Here is a 19,440-nt window from a genome sequence, read left to right as displayed (position 1 = left end):
TAAAGGACTGCTACTGGATCACAAGCTTATTTTTAAAGCAGAATGCTAGCTTGTTTCTGTCCAAAATGTGACCCTATTCCTTACATAGTGCACTACTTTTGGCCAGGGCCCAATGGCACGCTATTCCCTATGGGACCTGGTCAAAAGTAGTGCATTATATAGGGAATAAGGTGCCATTTGGGATGCACCCTACGGTATTCTGATGATCTCCCTCTCGTTAATCACCAACATAGGTGTCCTCTGCTGCCCTCCCTACCTAGGTATGTGCTTTGTGACGTCACATTTATCTCCCATATTGATTGTGAAGATAAGAGTGGCTCCATTCATTAATCTTGGTAATGAAGTGATTGCTCTCATATGAGTCAAGTAAAATATGTGCTTGAAATTTCAGCTTCTTATTTTCATTTTATGAGAAGGGTGGAAAGGTGTATAATTCATCTAAGGTTATGAAAATTGATATGTTTAATATTTGTAATATAAAACTATTATTTAATCCTGGGCCTTGGTTATTAACCTCTGTTTTGGGATAAGGGATGAGAGGATTTTAATTAGGTTTATTTGACTGACTTTGTGTGAGGAGTTCTCTGGTTGGAAGGGCACTGGGGGAGAGAGGGGGATCGACAGGGAGGGAGGGGATGGTACAAAAGCTCAGGATTGACTGGGAGAGATGGAGAATCCAAATCAAATTGTATTTGTCACATGCACCTAATACAGCAGGTGTAGATCTTACTGTGAAATGCTTACTTACAAGCCCTTTACCAACAATGCAGTTCAAGAAATAGTTAAGAGTATTTACTAAATAAACAAAAGTTGATTTAAAAAATGAAATACAAATAACAGTAACAAGGCTATATACAGGGGGTACCAAGTCAATGTGTGGAGGTACAGGTTAGTCGAGGTAATTTGTACATGTACACTTGAAGTCGGAAGTTTACATACACTTATGTTGGAGTCATTAAAACTAGTTTTTAAACACTCCACAAATTTATTTTTTTATTTCACCTTTATTTAACCAGGTAGGCAAGTTGAGAACAAGTTCTCATTTACAATTGCGACCTGACCAAGATAAAGCAAAGCAGTTCGACACATACAACAACACAGAGTTACACATGGCGTAAAAAAACAGTCAATAATACAGTAGAAAAATAAGTCTATATACAATGTGAGCAAATGAAGTGAGATAAGGGAGGTAAAGGCAAAAAAAGACTGTGGTGGCGAAGTAGAACACTGGAATGGTAGATTTGCAGTGAAAGAATGTGCAAAGTAGAAATAGAAATAATGGGGTGCAAAGGAGCTAAATAAATACGGTAAGGGAAGAGGTAGTTGTTTGGGCTAAATTATAGATGGGCTATGTACAGATGCAGTAATCTGTGAGCTGCTCTGACAACTGGTGCTTAAAGCTAGTGAGGGAGATAAGTGTTTCCAGTTCAGAGACTATAGTTTTGGCAAGTCGGTGAGGACATCTACTTTGGATGGCACAAGTCATTTTTAACAATTGTTTACAGACAGGTTATTTCACTTATAATTCACTGTATCACAATTCCAATGGGTCAGAAGTTTACATACACTAAGTTGACTGTGCCTTTAAACAGCTTGGAAAATTCCAGAAAATTATGTCATGGCTTTAGAAGCTTCTGAGCTTCTGACATAATTTGAGTCAATTGGAGGTGTACCTGTGGATGTATTTCAAGGCCTACCTTCAAACTCAGTGCCTCTTTGCTTGACATTGGAAAATCAACCAAGACCTCAGAAAAGAAATTGACCTCCACAAGTCTGGTTCATCCTTGGGAGCAATTTCCAAACGCCTGAAGGTTCCGCGTTCATCTGTACAAACAATAGTACGCAAGTATAATCACCATGAGACCACGCAGCCGTCCTACTGCTCAGGAAGGAGACACGTTCTGTCTCCTAGAGATGAACGTACTTTGGTGTGAAAAGTGCAAATCAATCCCAGAACAACAGCAAAGGACCCTGTGAAGATGCTGGAGGAAACAGGTACAAAAGTATCTATATCCACAGTAAAACGCGTCCTATATACATTTACATTACATTTAAGTCATTTAGCAGACGCTCTTATCCAGAGCGACTTACATAACCAGAAAGGCCGCTCAGCAAGGAAGAGGCCACTGCTCCAAAACAGCCATAAAAAAGCCAGACTACGGTTTGCAACTGCACATGGGGACAAAGACCCTGCCCTCCTCTCCCCTTTTCTCAGTCTTCATGCTGATGGCGGGGATTTGGGCCTTGTCTCGACAAAGCATCCTTCATGTCGGACTCATTAAAAAAAAATTGTCTAGTTCGAGGTGAGTAATCGCTGTTCTGATGTCCAGAAGCTCTTTTTGTTCATTAGAGACAGTAGCAGCAACATTATGTACAAAATTAGTTGCGAACAATACGAAAAAACAAACAAAATAGCAGCCATCCCCTCCGGTGCCATTATACTAGGAGAGGGGGACAATAGTAGAAAAGCTCAGGCTTGACTAACAGACACAGATGGACTCAGGTCATGTGAAGGAGTGAGGTGTTGGAGAATGGGTAGAGGATTTTGGGGTATAGACAGGCTTGGGTCAAAGAGCATGTGAGAAAATGTCCTACCGTAGCAAAAGGAGGGGAAAATGGGGCATGTTGTTCCAAATATCTAGGCTTAGATAAATAATAGAAGAGCAACACTCGACTGGAAACCTATGTGTGGCTAAACCCCTACCTGTTTGTGTGTATGGTGGATGTTGGGGCATTGCTGTGGTGATTGGCTCAGTGGCTGGCTGGGCTCTAGTCCTGGTTCTGCTGCTCTCTCATCTACTCTGCAGTTCTCCAGGGCCTGGTGTCACCAAGCCTCAGTATAGCGCTCTTATTGTTCATTCTTGAATCCTGACGCTCCTCACATTGTAGTGTATGGACACTATATAGGCTAACCAGTTACTTGACACGCCCCTCACATTGTAGACCTTGTAGGTTACATGCACACATTAACCTCTTGCTTCTACTCGGGACGCTTGCGTCCCAACTAGAGCTCTGGAAATGCAAATGCGCTACGCTAAATGCTAATAGTATTAGTTAAAACTCAAAAGTTCATTAAAATACACATGCAGGGTATCGAATTAAAGCTACACTCGTTGTGAATCCAGGCAACAAGTCAGATTTTTAAAATGCTTTTCGGCGAAAGCATGAGAAGCTATTATCTGATAGCATGTAACACCCCAAAAGACCCACAGGGGACGTAAACAAAATAATTAGCATTTCGGCGTTGCACAATAAAATAGAAAACATTCATTACCTTTCACCATCTTCTTTGTTGGCACTCCTAGATGTCCCATAAACACTATTTGGGTCTTTATTTCGATTAAATCGGTCCATATAAAGCCTAGATATCGTTATATGTAGACTGTGTGATAAACGAAAAAAACATTGTTTCAAAACGTAATGTCATTTTTTAAAATTCAAAAAGTCGACGATAAACTTTCACAAAACACTTCGAAATACGTTTGTAATGCAACTTTAGGTATTAGTAAACGTTAATAAGCGATAAAATTCATCAGGAGGCGATGTAAAGATCATTAGCTGTCCGTCTGGAAAAATGTCCTGCTAGAAACTCAACGAAAATATCCGGTCCTAGACCCGAGGAGATACGGTGCCCTGCATGTGTTTGACCAAGAAAAAACTCGAAGGGAAATGACAAGACTCTAGACACCGTGTGGAAGCTGTAGGTACTGCAACCTCAGTCAATTAATTGTGGTTCACCTTTATCAATGGGATCAAGTAGCGCATGGATATATTTTCCCATTTTCAGTGATCAGTTTTTCCTGTGCTTTTCGATGTAAATGCCGTTCTGGTAAAGCCACAGCAGTGATTTAACCAGTTTTATAAACGTCTGAGTGTTTTTTATCCACACAGACTAAGCAAATGCATATACTATATTCCTGGCATGAGTAGCAGGGCGCTGAAATGTTGCGCGATTTTTAACAGAATGTTCAAAAAAGTAGAGGGTCGACTTGAAGAGGTTAATGCCTTTTTTGTGGATTAATATAATAGTTTAAAACATTTACATGCTTTGGAAGGAAAAAAACGATTTCCCTAAAATCACATGGACACATCTGAAATCAGGCTACCTGATAGATAGATAAATTCAGAAAATCGCCAATCAAAATAGACGTTCTACCACCATGTTATTTTGGCAAATCCTTTTTTTGTTCTGGTTTCGGCATATACATTTAGATGTGTGAACTATTTTTAAGATGCTTACTTTGAGTTTTTCTGAACTCACTTCTCTCGCGCATAAGAGGGAGGCTACCGGTGCTGGCACATGCGCAGACCTATTGTTTCACCTTTATTTAACCAGGCAAGTATAGTTCAGAACACATTCTTATTTACAATGACTGCCTAGGAGCAGTGGGTTAACTGCCTTGTTCAGGGGCAGAACGACAGATGGTTTTACCTTGTCAGCTCGGGGATTCGAACTAGCAACCTTTCGGTTACTGGCCCAACGCTCTAACCACGAGGCTACCTGCCTCCCCACCACTGGAACACTGATTAAGCTGTTTACATGTCCAAATAATTTGAAAGATTGCTCAGAAAACCAGGTGTTTAAATCACCTTATGCTAACTTCCAGTTTGGCCTTTCGCCAATGTTTTTTAAAATTAGCATAATAAAGTGCATGTAAACGTTGTCACTATCTCATTGTAGAGTAGGCAGTTGGCACTATATAGGCTATCCAGTATGAGCATTGCTGATTCTCTAGTTCCTTTGACCTTCACCAGAGTCCTCCACACTATCCATTAGCCCCCTGTTGGGTTAAGGAGCTTTCTCCTGGCATTAGGCTGTGGTGTGAGAGGAAGGGAGAGGTGTGACCCAAGGCTCTAGTTCAGCCTGTAGTGTCTGTGTGTGATGAAGGCTGGGGTTGACAGAGAAGCTGACTCGAGCTCAGTCTGTCCTACTCGTACTGTTCCTGCTCAGCCCGTAGAGACTCTGAGACATGGGGTCACAAGGTCGGCCCTCCGCAAGTCAGCGGCAATTAATTGTCCCTGTCACACAGTCTCTGTCAAAACCCCCAATTTCCACAACACCGACTTGCCCTGTCGACAGCGAATGGCTAACCCCGTCCACAGTCCGCTCCTTCCCGGTGGCTTGACACTGCCTGCGTACGTAAAGCCTTGTGACAGAGACAGGAGAAAAACGTCTTCAGTAGTCTCTTCTCTCTCTCTCTCTGTGGTGAGTGACATGGTAATTGTGGAGGTATTAACTTGGTTAATTAGTGCTCTTTGGGGAAGCTGCAGTGTGGGAAGGAAAATATGAGGTGTTTTAAAGGTAGATTCAATGCTTTGAAAAGGGAGAGATTTTTCTCTCATTTGTCCACTGTCATTGATTATTCCCCAAGTGTTTTTGTGGTCTGAAGTGACATAAAATATCAATTGTCCCTCTGTGCAATTTAATTGTGGCTGAATTCCTTAGGCATATTGACAGTGGTCAGCAGTCAGCCTATGGGGAGAGAGCGAAATCAATTACGACCAATGTGGCAGAAACGTTCCCTTTTAGTTTTTCTATTTATTTCCTTTGAAAACTGGAGGTTAAGACTTTGCCTGGGGCCTCCATCTAGATTGTGAACTATAGAGAGAAAGAAAGAACCTCTTGCATGTGGAATTCTCAATGAAGTGCACCAGGCAGAAATGTCCTGTTTCCTGTCCCCTGCTTTCCTTTCTGTACGCCAGGCAATGTTCCCCTCCATGAATATGAATCAGGATGTCCAGGCTATTACAATCCCCTGTTGTAATCCTACTGTAGGTCATTATTGTGTAAGGGAGTGTTATAGGTTTTTAAAAGAGTACACCCTGTTTTGTCCTCTGGATGAATCCTAATGACTGACTTATGAAGGTGCTTGGCCTCAGAGGTTTTCCTGTGTGTGTTTCCATAATGAGATATTACTGTGTGGTGTTGCCTATAGGCCCTGGTCGAAATGAGTGTACTACATAGGGAATAGGGCGCTGTTTGGGATGTAGACGGTGTTAAGACGTGGAGGTGTCTGCTCCTCTCTCTCCCCTTCAACGTGACCCAGTTTTCACCTCTCTGGGCCTCTTGTCACCTCATTGTCACATGGTGACGAGCAGTAGAGGGGGAGAGAGATTCCACCTGTCTGTGGCAGAAAGGCGTATGAAGAGGTGGGTGGGGGTATAGAAAGGGAGCTCTGCAACGTGTTGACAGAACGAGAGGCAACCCTGTTGACACTGAGTCACGTCATTATGTTGCTCCCTCCCACAGCCCTTTCTGTCCGTCTCCATTTATATATTTCAGGACTCAGCGCTGGGAAATTCTCAGCAGGTGCTTGCTGCTCTCCGACAGGCTAGGAAATATTCTGAAAGGCTGTTTATGTATATTGGGGTTATAAACTTTGCATATGCCCCATAAACAAAAGATGAGGCAGCCTGCCTTTGCAGTTTTGTATGTGTGTTTGGAGCTATGCTATGCAGATCGCGGTTGGATTGTTCTTTCTGCATCCCGCTGCAGTAATGTTTCTCTTTTAATAGAGTTTGAATATTCTAGTTGATGTTCTTTAATGCTTATTAGTTGTTAGTTCTGCGCCGTGTAATGTCATGAACCTTATGTAGAAATCATAGACCAAACCTGCACATTACAATATGGCCTGCCACAAAACATCTACATTTGAAAAGGATTGGCTGAATGATTCTCGTGTGGTTGTGTCCGTCCGGGCGGACTCCTTCAGCTGCAGGTATAGCAGTATGATCTTCCACAAAACATGTGAAGTGGACACTTTTTAAAAGGACTAAGAAGTATACTCAGTAATGTTGGCTGTGTGTTGCCTGTGTCTCTCTCTCCAGGCAGACTACTTCAGCTGCATCGCCACCATAGTGTACATCCGTAAGGAGAACTGTCTGTACCAGGCGTGCCCTAGTCAGGACTGCAATAAGAAGGTGGTGGACCAGCAGAATGGCATGTTCCGCTGTGAGAAGTGTGACAAAGAGTTCCCCAACTTCAAGTACCGACTCATCCTCTCTGTGAGTGGCTCAGCTCTGTCTAAACCCTCTCTTTCTGGATGGATTCAGAACGCAGTCAGAGGACCCACACACACGCTGCGTCCCACTCTGCCACCCTATTCACCCTCACTGTGACAGTTTCTGCCCGCTCCTGACCCTTTCCCCTAGGCCTCTATTCATTCTCTCATCCTCACAGGACCCTTGGTGGGGCTGTGTCTGCTGTGGCCGGTGTGTCTTCCTCTGGGGGACTTGTATACTGCCTCTCATTACTCTGCCTCTTGTGCTTTTTCTCTGGCATGCACACTTTCGCTTTCTGTCTTCCTCCCTCCTTTCACTCTTCTCGCTCGTCTTCACACCCCTTTCTTTCTTTCACTCTCTCCTTCCTTCTGGGCACAGTTTTCCCCTCTTCTCCCAGGACTCCAGCCAGTCTTCCCCTGTCGTTCTACTTCTGACGGTCCTCAACTCTCCCCGTCGGATCTCTTTACACTCATGTTTGAAGATTATTTAAGGCCATTTTGTTCTCGCTGCTTGCAGGTGTTAAATAGTGGCCGGCTATTTCGGATTCATGTTTTGTTTTGTTGGAAATCAGGATTATGTTGAGTTAATTGCTCTATTCCCCCCCATCAATGTTGAGGCATTTATTTCTCTGCTTGTTAAAAATAGCAGCATTAAAATACTTCCTCAATTAGTCAGCAAATGAGCTCTCGCAGCCAGACATCTAAAATAAGCTGCTTTTCTATTGTTTTGCACCTCTCGCCAGTCAGCATATTGCTTCTCTTCACAGAACTGAAACATAAACTGGGAATATGCTACCACTGCGTGCAGCTCTCATCACACGTACACCTTGGTTCTGCTGGTGCCCAATGGAGAGTTCTAGAGTAATGATTTTCCCAGGAGTATAAACTTGTGCAATCGACAATCCATTGAATATTCAGCATCAACGTGACATCATTAACAATAATAAACCAAAGTATCAAATCCCTGAGAAGAATGCATTCCAAATGGCACCCTATTCCCCATGTGTTGCACTTCTTTTGACCAGGGCCCATTGCACTCCTGTCAAAAGTGGTGCTCTATAAAGATAATAGGGTGCTATTTATGTTGCAACCTATGATCAACAAAGCCCAGATGACCTTTGACTTTCCAAAGTACTCACTCCTAACATGAGTCTGTCTCTCTGTTCCTCCTCCTGTCCTGCAGGCCAACATAGCAGACTACGGGGACAACCAGTGGGTGACCTGCTTCCAGGAGAGTGCTGAAGCCATCCTGGGACAGAACGCTGCTTACCTAGGGCAGCTCAAGGACTCGGTGAGCCTGCCTGCCTGTCTCCCTCTCTTCCGGTCTGTCTGTCTGCCCGCCTGTCCCCCCGTCTGCCTGTCTCCCTATCTGTCTGCCCGTCTTGTCTCCCCGCCTGCCCGTCTTGTCTCCCCGCCTGCCCGTCTTGTCTCCCCGCCTGCCCGTCTGTCTCCCCGCCTGCCCGTCTGTCTCCCCGCCTGCCCGTCTCTCCCCGCCTGCCCGTCTCTCTCCCCGCCTGCCCGTCTGTCTCCCCGTCTGTCTCCCCGCCTGCCCGTCTGTCTCCCCGCCTGCCCGTCTGTCTCCCGCCTGCCTGTCTGTCTCCCCGCCTGCCCGTCTGTCTCCCCGCCTGCCCGTCTGTCTCCCCGCCTGCCCGTCTGTCTCCCCGCCTGCCCGTCTGTCTCCCCGCCTGTCTGCCCGCCTGTCCCCCTGTCTGCCCGCCTGTCCCCCTGTCTGCCCGCCTGTCCCCCCGTCTGCCCGCCTGTCCCCCCGCCTGTCTCCCCGCCTGCCTGTCTGTCTCCCCGCCTGCCCGTCTGTCTCCCCGCCTGCCCGTCTGTCTCCCCGCCTGCCCGTCTGTCTGCCCGCCTGTCTCCCTATCTGCCCGCCTGGCCTGAGGAAATGGCCTAGGGGAGGTGCTGAACCCCAGGCACGGTCTAATCTAGCCTGTCCCTGCAAGCCTAAACAGGTTGCTGTGCCGTGTGGTCTCTGTAGGCCCTCACACAGCCTCTATAACCCAAGGACTTCTATTGAAATAATCATAATAAGTGTTTTTTTAACAAAAAATGTTGCGCTACATTATTATTATTTTATTTTTAATTAGATGGAAAACGGCTTTGATTTAGAACCAGCCATCTTGATTAAAACAATGGCTTTTTAATGGAAACGAGCACGTTTCTGATTGTCATTAATGTTAAATTGATCCCATTTTGTTAATTTTCATGCAGAATGAAGCTGCCTTCGAGGAGATCTTTCAGCAGGCCAACTTCCACACGTTTGTTTTCCGTAACAGAGTCAAGCTGGAGACCTACAATGTAAGTAGTGTCTGACAGATATGGGATTTTGGGGATCCAATACCATGCTTATTTTTGGGAGGCAAAGTAGGCTATACCTGTTCCAATTTATCGGCCGATGCATTGTTTTTCAGACGTGATATGTCTCTTCAAAGATACCTTTGAATGTGATTTCTTACAATCAAAAACAAACATTATTAAGTGAACAGAAGTACTCAGATTAGCATGTTTTTGTTCATCATTTGTCAATATCGGTGGTATAAAGACCAATATGATAGATCTAAAATAGAGGGGGAAAAGCCCAATATCAGTCGATTTTAATCAGTCAACCGATATATTGATTTGACTCTAAATGTATAAAATGACAGACATCAGGCTTGGACGGTATCCAGATTGCCATACCATATTCAGTAATACCGACACTGAAAACAAGGGACACTCTTTTCAAACCCCACTGATACTCTGTAATCCAAAGGTTAGCCATTCTAACAAGTACATGTGAAATCCTGTAGAAAATGCTAACTAAATGCTAATGAGCACATTGCAAACATTTTGTACAGATTCTGACTTAAACTATACAAGTAACAGTTTGCTGCACGCACAAAACAAATATTAGCTAGCAAGGCTCTTGATCCAGGAAGGGGATTCTCTGCTGTTACCAAGCGAGTACTTGATTTTGGAAGAAGCTAAACAGATGGATAGCTAACTAGCTACTAAATTAGCAAACCAAATATACAACTGCAGAGCATTTAGCACATTTTAGACAGTTAACTTAATAGTTATAAGATATTTAGCGGGCAAATATTTAGTTGTGAGTTCTGTAACTAGATCACTTGGCGCGTGCTACACGACAAGGCTCCGGTCTCTTGTCATTGTGTTGTAATAATGTAACAGGTGAAATGTAGAATGCAGTGTTCTTCATCTCCTAACGTATTACACAAATTGAATGCAGATATTTACTTTAAAAAGTAGCAACAAATGTTCAACTTTATTAAAATAAAAAATAAAATGATCCGTGCTATTGGCAGTATTGAAAAACCATCATGTGGCTTTTTCCTAATTCCCGGGTATACTGCCCAAGCCTAACAGACATGTATTACTTCATATCAGAGCGTGTTTCCAACAATGAGGTAGAGGTTGTCTGGTTCAATTCCAGTCATCTGGATGGGAGGAAAAAGAACACAGACACACATCTTGTTCAGAGGTTTGACAGAATGCCAATTTATTGAAATCAGTATGTAAACAGCTTCTTTCTATGTTCAGCTGTGTGTGACGTTCATATTCCAATTGGCCTGACAAATATCAGCATTTGGCTGTGGCATTTCTCCTTCTATTGGTTGAATTGCCTCTTCTCTCCTTCCATCCCTTCGTCTGTGGATAGAGACCACAGAATAGAACAGACGGTGGGTTTTCTTGAGACGACAGCTCGTTTTCAGGGGCTGTGTGAAAGGTGCACACAGATTAGTTGTGGTCACCCTCTCCTGGAAGCTACACAGATGGAGCCTTGTTTTGAGGGCACAGCATAAAATAATTGATTGGTTTGGGACTGAGAGCAGGGAGAGTTGGAACTCTGCCAGGGAGGCCTATTAACAACAGAAGAGTAGAGACCACTGTCTGTCACAACGTGTGTGTGTGAGAACACACTCAGCTCAGCCTCGGCAGCTTACAGGAAGGAGCCTGCTGTTTCAAGGATGTCCTGGCCATTGCCTCAAGCAAATGTTTCCTTAAAACATATCTGGGCATTCTGCTGCAAGCCAATTTTCCTTGAGAGGAAAAATAATCTGTTTTTCTTACTTTGAGTCGAGTAGCTAGGTTGTAGAGCATGTTTTCTGATGTAGGATGAACAGTGTAAGGGTCTCATATTGACATTAGGGCTGGGAATATAGCATATGGTTAATGACTCATACCAATACAGGTAATAACTCATACCAATACTTTACTAGACATGAGTACTATAGCATCATATGGTTAAAACCTCTCTGGGATATGTGTCCCACCTGGCCAAAAGCCAGGGAAAATGCAGAGGGCCAAATTCAAATAAATTACTATAAAAATCAAACTTTCATTAAATCACACATGCAAATTAAAGCTACACTTGTTGTGAATCCAGCCAACATGTCAGATTTCAAAAAGGCTTTTCGGCGAAAGCAAGCAATGCTATTATCTGAGGATAGTATCTCAGTAAACAAAGAGAGAAACCATATTTCAACCCTGCAGGCGCGACACAAAACGCAGAAATAAAAAATATAATTCATGCCTTACCTTTGACGAGCTTCTTTTGTTGGCACTCCAATATGTCCCATAAACATCACAAATTGTCCTTTTTGTTTGATTAATTCCGTCGATATATATCCAAAATGTCCATTTATTTGGCACGTTTGATCCAGATAAACACCGGTTCCAACTTGCTCAACGTGACTACAAAATATCTCAAAATTTGACCTGTAAAAATATTTCAAGCTACTTTTGTAATACAACTTTAGGTATTTCTTTACATAAATAATTGATCAAATTGATGACTGGATGATCTGTATTCAATACAGGAAGAAAACAAACTGTAGCTAGCTTTCTGGTCACGCGCCTCTAACAGTACACTTCAAGTGAGCCTCGTTCAAGATGGCTGTACTTCTTCATTACACAAAGGAATAACCTCAACCAATTTCTAAAGACTGTTGACCTCCAGTGGAAGCGGTAGGAACTGCAAGAAGGTCCCTTAGAAATCTGGATTCCCAATGAAAATCCATTGAGGAGTTCCCTCAACAACAACCAAAATCTGAATGGTTTGTCCCTGGGGTTTAGCCTGCGAAATAAGTTCTGTTATACTCACAGACATGATTCAAACAGTTTTAGAAGCATGAGTGTTTTCTATCCAAATCTACTAATAATATGCATATCTTTACTCAAGAAGCAGTTTGCATCAGTCATTTGAGATTGTATAATGCAGAATTAGATGAGAAAACAAAGTCGCTGTCAGCACTTCCAGAGGTGACCTTGTAGCTACCTACCTGCTGCTCTGACCACAGACAGACTACCAGAGACATGATATTGTGTTGATGGAAAAGATGCAGCTTAGCCATGTCTGCTGACAATCTATTTGATCATTGTGTGAGGAATCAGGTGGTGAGAGAAGCCTAGTTTATAAATAACAATGATTAGCTTATACGTGATCGTAACCCAGCTGTAACTTTGTACAGTGCTCTTATTCCCTCCCCCAAGCTCTCACTTTTCTCTCTTGGTCCAGACAGTTTAGTCCTTGTAACTTGTTTAGTCTGTTTCCAGTGCTTGGTTGTCTGGGTCTCAAGTGGTTGTCTGGGGGACATTGGAGAAAAGAGAGCACATCGGACATAAAACCATGTTAAGTTCTCAAATAGATGTCTGCCTTCCATCCATTTCCAACCCATGACAGGCCGAGCCCAGTGCAGTAGTACTACGAAAGAAGAAGCAGAGAAGTGCTGTGGATTTGCATAGCAAGCGGCAGTCTGATTCTCCTCGCTTTGCCCACATAAATCCTGCCTTTCTGGCAAGATGTGACCAACACTAATCGCTTGACAAACTCTGTCACACTCGCTTGTGGAGCTGCACTGCAGTAGGCTGTGTGTGTGTGTGTGTGCCTGAGAGACCGGTGTGTGAGAGGAGTGTGCTCTGGGGGAAGAAAAGGGAGGTGAGGGTGAGTTGGGGGACTAAAGCAGAGTGACGAGAGAGGAAGTTACTCATTAGATGGTAGAAAAAAATTTCCAGACCACCCTTCGTCTCTGCTGCTGTGTCTGTTTCAGAGCCGCTGCACACAGGATGAAAAGACTGAAGCCCTTTTCATGTGTGATTTGGTTAGTCAGGTTTCTGCTCCCACTATCTACCATAGCAACGCTGGCACACTTAGTACTATTAACGAAAGGTCTCATCGGAACTGCACTGTGTATCTGTGGGGTGTGTGCACTTTGTAGGGATGCTGGGCAGCTTATGAAACAAGCTTCCCCCTATTGTCAGGACAGTGGAAGTCCCCACCCATCTTTTGAAAACGTCTGAAACCCTACCTCTTTAAAGAGTATCTTAAATATATCCCACAGTGACCCCCCCCCAAAATGTAAAATAGTTTTATGTGTGACTGGAACAAACGGGGCCTGAGCTGTCTGAAGCCTGAGTGTAGGCACAGACACACAAAGTTTTGTCACATCCATCACACACATGCTGGTAAGCTAGCCGAGCTGCCCCCCCCCCAGCCACACTGTGTCAGCATGTAAACCGAGGTGGGGGCAGAGCACAGGACTGACACTACACCACAGCCCTGTCAGGACCGCTGTCTTCGGGCTAGTGTCTACACCTGCTGCGACCAACAGACCTCTGCTAGAGATGGGGACGTATCTGCTGTAGTCTAGTTCATGGAGTGGACTTCTTCTATGAACAGTCACAATGCAACCATGGTTACATCATTCTTGTTTCTTACTGTAGAAATGAGAAGATATCCATTGCAGCTAGCATTTCAATTCAATGAACAGGGAACAATTAAACCATGGTTCAATCATTTTTGGTCTGTAAAAATATTACAGTAATAACTAGTATTGTAAACAGGGGAGGTACTCAGTGGACCACAGGCTGCAGATGTCTGCAGAAGTCAAACCCCACATGGCTGAGGTCATCCGCTGAACCATAACGTTACTGTATACCTTCTCAAGCGTTCCATCTGGCCCTGGTTAGAGGCAGATAGGAGAGTGTGAATGCACTAACATCCAGACTGCATAAATAGCTTTTTAGCTGAACCTAATGGAGTGAGTGCAGCGTAACCACAGGGCAGATCGTAACCACAGGGCAGATCGTAACCACAGGGCAGATCGTAACCACAGGGCAGCTCGTAACCACAGGGCAGCTCGTAACCACAGGGCAGCTCGTAACCACAGGGCAGCTCGTAACCACAGGGCAGCTCGTAACCACAGGGCAGATCGTAACCACAGGGCAGATCGTAACCACATGGCAGATCGTAACCACATGGCAGATCGTAACCACAGGGCAGATGGTCCTTTTTAATCCCATGTGAGAGAGAGGAGTGCTACAACACCTCTTCTCTTCTTCCTACAACACCCCCATTTCCTTCTGTCACGCACCCTATGACACCCTCCCTCACCCCGCTCTGCACCTTGCCCCGCCACCTGCACATGCACAGCCAAGAACAATGCTCACCCTGCTCAGGAAATGGGTATTTCTCCTCTGAGAAAATTCTAGATCAGCAATTGATTGCAGCGTTTTGATCTTTTGTGTTCACTGTGTACAATTAGCATTTTAGCAGCAGCATAACTATTACCCTAGCCTGAGGATTGTTCTGTAGAGATCTGCAAAAAGAGAGTGACTGTAGTATGGTGATGACTGTCGAATCTAACCTTCTGCTGGGTCGCATTCATTATCCACCTTAAACAGAAGAGAACTGACAAACAGGGAGGGACTACTTGAACTACCAGTCCAATATGAAACACATATTTTAGCTTTCCGTTGGAAAATGTTTTGCTACAGTGTGCACTTATGCCCTGTGTTTTGTAAGGCCTGCTTAGAAGGGTAGGATTCCCTCTTAGTGAGGGGACAAGAAGAGGGGGCTTGTTTTCTCTCAGGCTCTAATAAGAGTGAGTCAATTGAAAGGAACATGTATTTTTGACCAGGCTCGATTAGGGCTCTGGTCAAAAGTAGTACAGTATGTAGGGAAATGGGAATAGGGTGTCATTTGGGACGTAGCCGGTGACTAGCCACCTCTTTAAAGAGTGATGGACGACCTTATCTACTCTAGACAGATGCGGAGGTGGTGAGAACATTTAAACGCTGTCTCTGTCGCAGTGCACAGAGGTTGCATCACCGTCCATTTAAATGCCAGATTTTAAATACAGACTATTGAAATATCACATTTTCTAACGTGTTCTCTCTGGTACCAGGCCGCCTGCCTACTTAGTGCTGCTTTCTCTGGCTGAACCAGTCAGTCACCTGTGCTGAACAAGCTTGTATAACATGCATTCCAGTAAAAGTCCAAACGGACCGTGTAGACCAACAGTTAAAAGCAGCGGGTGTCCGGTCTATTGACCACAGAACCTCGGCTGTCTTTTTCTGTTAATTTGCTAATGATTCTACATGTTGAATGGCCACTGTTCGTTGACACCCAGCTGGTGATCTACTGCACATGGCCGAGGTTTATGTTGGTTTGTCTTCCCTCGAACACACTGGGTGCGTCCCAGTAATATACTACTTCCCACAAATCTAAAGCATTGGATTGGTGGAGGCATGGGCTGTAGAGAATTTCCTCCACACTTCTTGTACCAGTCATTTACTTTGAAATCAGTGAAGGGAAGTGAATTAGTTCACACTTTGGGAGGAAGGAGAGATAATTGGGAGGTAGCTAGTGTAGTGAATGGACACTGAGGGGGACATCATGTAACATCTATTCCATGTGTCCCTTTAGGACGAGTCCCGGATCAAGGCCACGGTGATGGAGGTGAAACCTGTGGACCACAAGGAGTACAGCAAGAGACTCATCATGAACATCAGGAAGATGGCTTCCGCCCAATAAGAACGCTCGCTTTGCCCCCTCGGCTACGTTCAAGCTTCGCCCCCTGATCTGCAGCCGCAGCACTTCCCAACCTGCCAGACTGACTGTGAACCAGTCCTAGGTTTCATCCCAAATGGCACCCTATGTAGTGCACTTCTTTTGACCAAAAGTAGTGCACTACATGGGGAATAGGGTGCCATTTCAGACGTAACTGAAGTGTTACTATTCTATACTTTTTTATTTAGCTGTGTCCATGTACCTCTGTTACTCTGTAAGTCACTGAACTTTGAACATTAACTGTGCTGAATGTACTGGAAGTTTGGTTTTGTCTTCTTGGCCCAACCAGTAATCTTGAGAGAGTGCTGCTGGGGCAGGATCATATCTCTCTGTGTTATGGTGATGGGTGGGGGGTGACTTCCGAAACTGCTGACATTTTGGGTTGTGGATTAAATGGAGGGATGAATGGTGCCTGGGATGGGACCGTCATAACCACAGAAATCATAGCTGTGTGGTCTGTCTTAAGTCAGCTGTTATTGCATGGGTGTTTTGTATACGCAGAGGGGTCTGTACTGTAGCTAGCACTCTGTCACTCGCTCCCACCATCACTATGCCTGGACCTACCCATCCCTGATAAGAGCAGGGATTTTCTAACTCTCACACACAGCAGGCAGAATGCAGGAAATGCGCTGTACTGTATTTATGTAGATACATGGTTTAATTTTTGTAATTATTTTCAGTACCTCTTAAGTTAGAATATTTCAGACAGCAATAATTGGCATTTTTCTTTACATCGATTTGGTCAGTTGATTACATAAAAATAAACCTGTTTGTGACCAAAAGTCAAGGAGTTGTCAGGTGTGTTTTTTAATGAATGTTTTCTGCTTTGTTCTGTTGACATGTATGAATAAAGGGCCCAGTTTAATGTGATGTGTTAGAATGCTCGGCTGGAGTGTAGCCAGATAAATATGTCTGAGTGTAACCATGTTGTACAGCAGGCAGGTTAACCAGGTCTCAGCCCATTTAAAGATCAGGCAGTGGGGTGGGGGCCATGGGACAGGTCTGGAGCCTTCATCTTTGTTGCTGCATTTTAAAAGAATTATTCAGTAGCTGGCTCACAGTGCTCTCTGGACGCATCCCAAATGCTACCTTATTCGCTTTACAGTGCACTAGAGCCCATAAGGTTCTGGTCCAAAGTAGTGTACTATATAGGGAATAGGGTGCCACTTGGGACGAACATCAATCTCCAGAGGTGGAGCTCAGATGTGCCACTGATACCCTCCTGCAGTCTTGACTTCCATGTTGTATTAAAGCAGAACATCAGTAAAGCTCTTCTTCCCCATTTTTCTTCTGATAACCATCGCGTTTCCACTGAACGCTGCATCTTCGGCCCATTGTGTGTAGCTGAGATGGATTAAAGCTGTCTTCCCGCTGTTCAAAATGTTGTTCTTTTTAGCTGTGCATCATTGATTGAGTTTGTCTTTGTGTCTCCCTCCCCCACCTCTCAAACTGACACCCTCTGCTTCTTTATGCGGTGATTTCCCCCAGGAAGACTTCCTAGAGGTTTCCTCTATATAACGCCGCTGTTGTCATTTGTTGGCTGGGATGGCTGTTGTATTTTGGCTCTGAAGATAACTGGTGTCAAAGCAGAGCGGATCGCCCCCCACACACACACACACTCGGCCTGTCAGTCACACATGTAACGATGGAAATAACCTCTGGGCTCAGTGAGGGGTGAGCCAGTGATTGTCGCTGAGCTCAAACACTTAATTCCATGACGCACTCACACATATTGACGGTTTTGGGGAGGCAAGTCTATCACATAAATAGTTCTTACATCCTGCATGTAGACTACTAATTTAAAACATGGTGTTTTACGAATAATATCACTTCATTCAAGCTTATCCTGAGGAGTCGTCACAAGATGCCAGGCTTTTACACCTAGCTAAATGATTTCCTTCCAATTTCCTTTATGCCATGCAGACTTCCAATTAGATAGAACATTCGATTTTAATGCACTTTCACAATTGATTTTACACTTGTTAGCATGACACATATTGGCTGACACATTCAATTAAACTGAATTACATTTCTGTGTAATAATCAGAATTCGTTCCCACTCAACTATTACCTTGAAAACAGATGGGTGTTACAGATGGGGACCTGGGGGTTGGCAGGTGAGCTACAGTGGGTATGATAAGTATTCACCCCCCTTGGATTTCTTCACATTTTGTATTACAAAGTGGGATTCAAATGGATTTAATTTAATGATCTACACAAAATACTCTAATTTCAAAGTGGAAGATAAAAAAATTATAATCAGATTAATGAAAAATAAAATACTAAGATACCTTTATTAGATAATTATTCACCCCCGAGTCAATACAATTTAGAAACACCTTTGGCAGCGATTAGTGACTTGAGAGAATTGGGTAAGTCTAAGAGCTTTGCACACATGGATTTTGCAATATTTATACTTACCAATTATTATTTTCAAATTTATTTAAACTCTCAAGATGTTTGGGATTATGGTTAGACAGCAGTTGTCAAATCTTGCCATAGTTTTTCAAGCAGATTTAAGTCAAAAATGTAACTTGGCAACTCATGAACAGACACTGTCATCTTGGTAAGCAACTCCAGTGTAGATTTGGCCTTGTGTTGTAGGTTATTGTAGTGCTGAAAGGTGAATTCACCCCAGTGTCTGGTGGAAAGCAGACTGAAGCTGGTTTTCCACTAGGATTTTTCCTGTGCTTAGCTCTAACCAGTTTATTTTTATCCTGCAAAACTCCCCAGTCTTTGGTAATGTCAAGCATACCCACCATCATGCTTCAAAATAAGGAGGCAGTTACTCAGTGATGTTGGATTTGCCCAAAATAAAAAGTGTGTTCCTTTGCCATCTTTTTTTGCAGTATTACTTTTGTGCCTTGTTGCACACAGGATGCATGATTTGGAATATTTTTATTCTGTATAATTGTATTCTTGTTTTCTCTTTTAGGTCATTATTGTGGAGGCATCCTCAGTTTTTCCAATCATTGCCATTGAACTCTAGCTGTTTTAAAATCACCAATGGCCTTGTGGTGACAGTCCTGAGCAGTTTCCTTCCTGTCCTGCAGCTCAGTTCAGAAGGACAGATGCATCTCTGATGTGTCTGGGTGGTTTAATACATCATCCACAGCATCATCATTAAGTTGACCATGCTTATAGAGATGTTCAAATCACACACCAAAACTGAATGGCAAATGTTCAATGTCAGATGCGTTATTGTTACCTGTCTACCAAGCACTGGCCTTCTTTTTGAGGCTTTCGAAAAGCTCCCTGGTCTTTGTATTTGAATCTGTTCTTGAAATGCAATACTTGACACTGAGGGACCTTACAGATGTATGTATGGGGGACAGAGGAAGGGGTAGTCATTAAACAATTGTGTGAACCCCTATTTCACACAGAATGAGTCCATGTACTGTAGCTTATGTGATTTGTTTGGCCAAATTTTACTTACAAACTAATTTAGCCTAAACAAAGGGGGTGAATACTTATGCAACGACTATATTTTTGTTGTTTAATTTGTATTTGTAGAAATGTGTAGAATTTTCATTTAACTTTGCCATTATGGAATATTTTGTGTAGATCAATGACAACAAA

At 43.6% G+C, this 19,440-nt stretch overlaps 1 protein-coding gene across 2 annotated transcripts in view; it reads left to right on the top strand.

The window, feature by feature from the left end:
- LOC115136738 (replication protein A 70 kDa DNA-binding subunit-like) overlaps nt 1-16,648 on the top strand; it is a 40,364-nt gene extending 23,716 nt beyond the window's left edge. For both annotated transcript variants that reach the window (XM_029672482.2, XM_029672481.2), the window contains 4 exons: nt 6,829-7,005; nt 8,185-8,292; nt 9,222-9,308; nt 15,718-16,648. In XM_029672482.2, coding sequence (XP_029528342.1) covers nt 6,829-7,005; nt 8,185-8,292; nt 9,222-9,308; nt 15,718-15,825 — 480 coding nt within the window. In that variant the 3' untranslated portion in view covers nt 15,826-16,648. The remainder of the gene's footprint in view (nt 1-6,828; nt 7,006-8,184; nt 8,293-9,221; nt 9,309-15,717) is intronic.
- The last annotated feature ends 2,792 nt before the right edge of the window (nt 16,649-19,440 follow it).

Source organism: Oncorhynchus nerka, linkage group LG11, assembly GCF_034236695.1.
Source record: "Oncorhynchus nerka isolate Pitt River linkage group LG11, Oner_Uvic_2.0, whole genome shotgun sequence".
Taxonomy (NCBI): domain Eukaryota; kingdom Metazoa; phylum Chordata; class Actinopteri; order Salmoniformes; family Salmonidae; genus Oncorhynchus; species Oncorhynchus nerka.
Note: the sequence above shows the minus strand (reverse complement) of the source record. Positions and strands in the feature narration are given on the sequence as shown.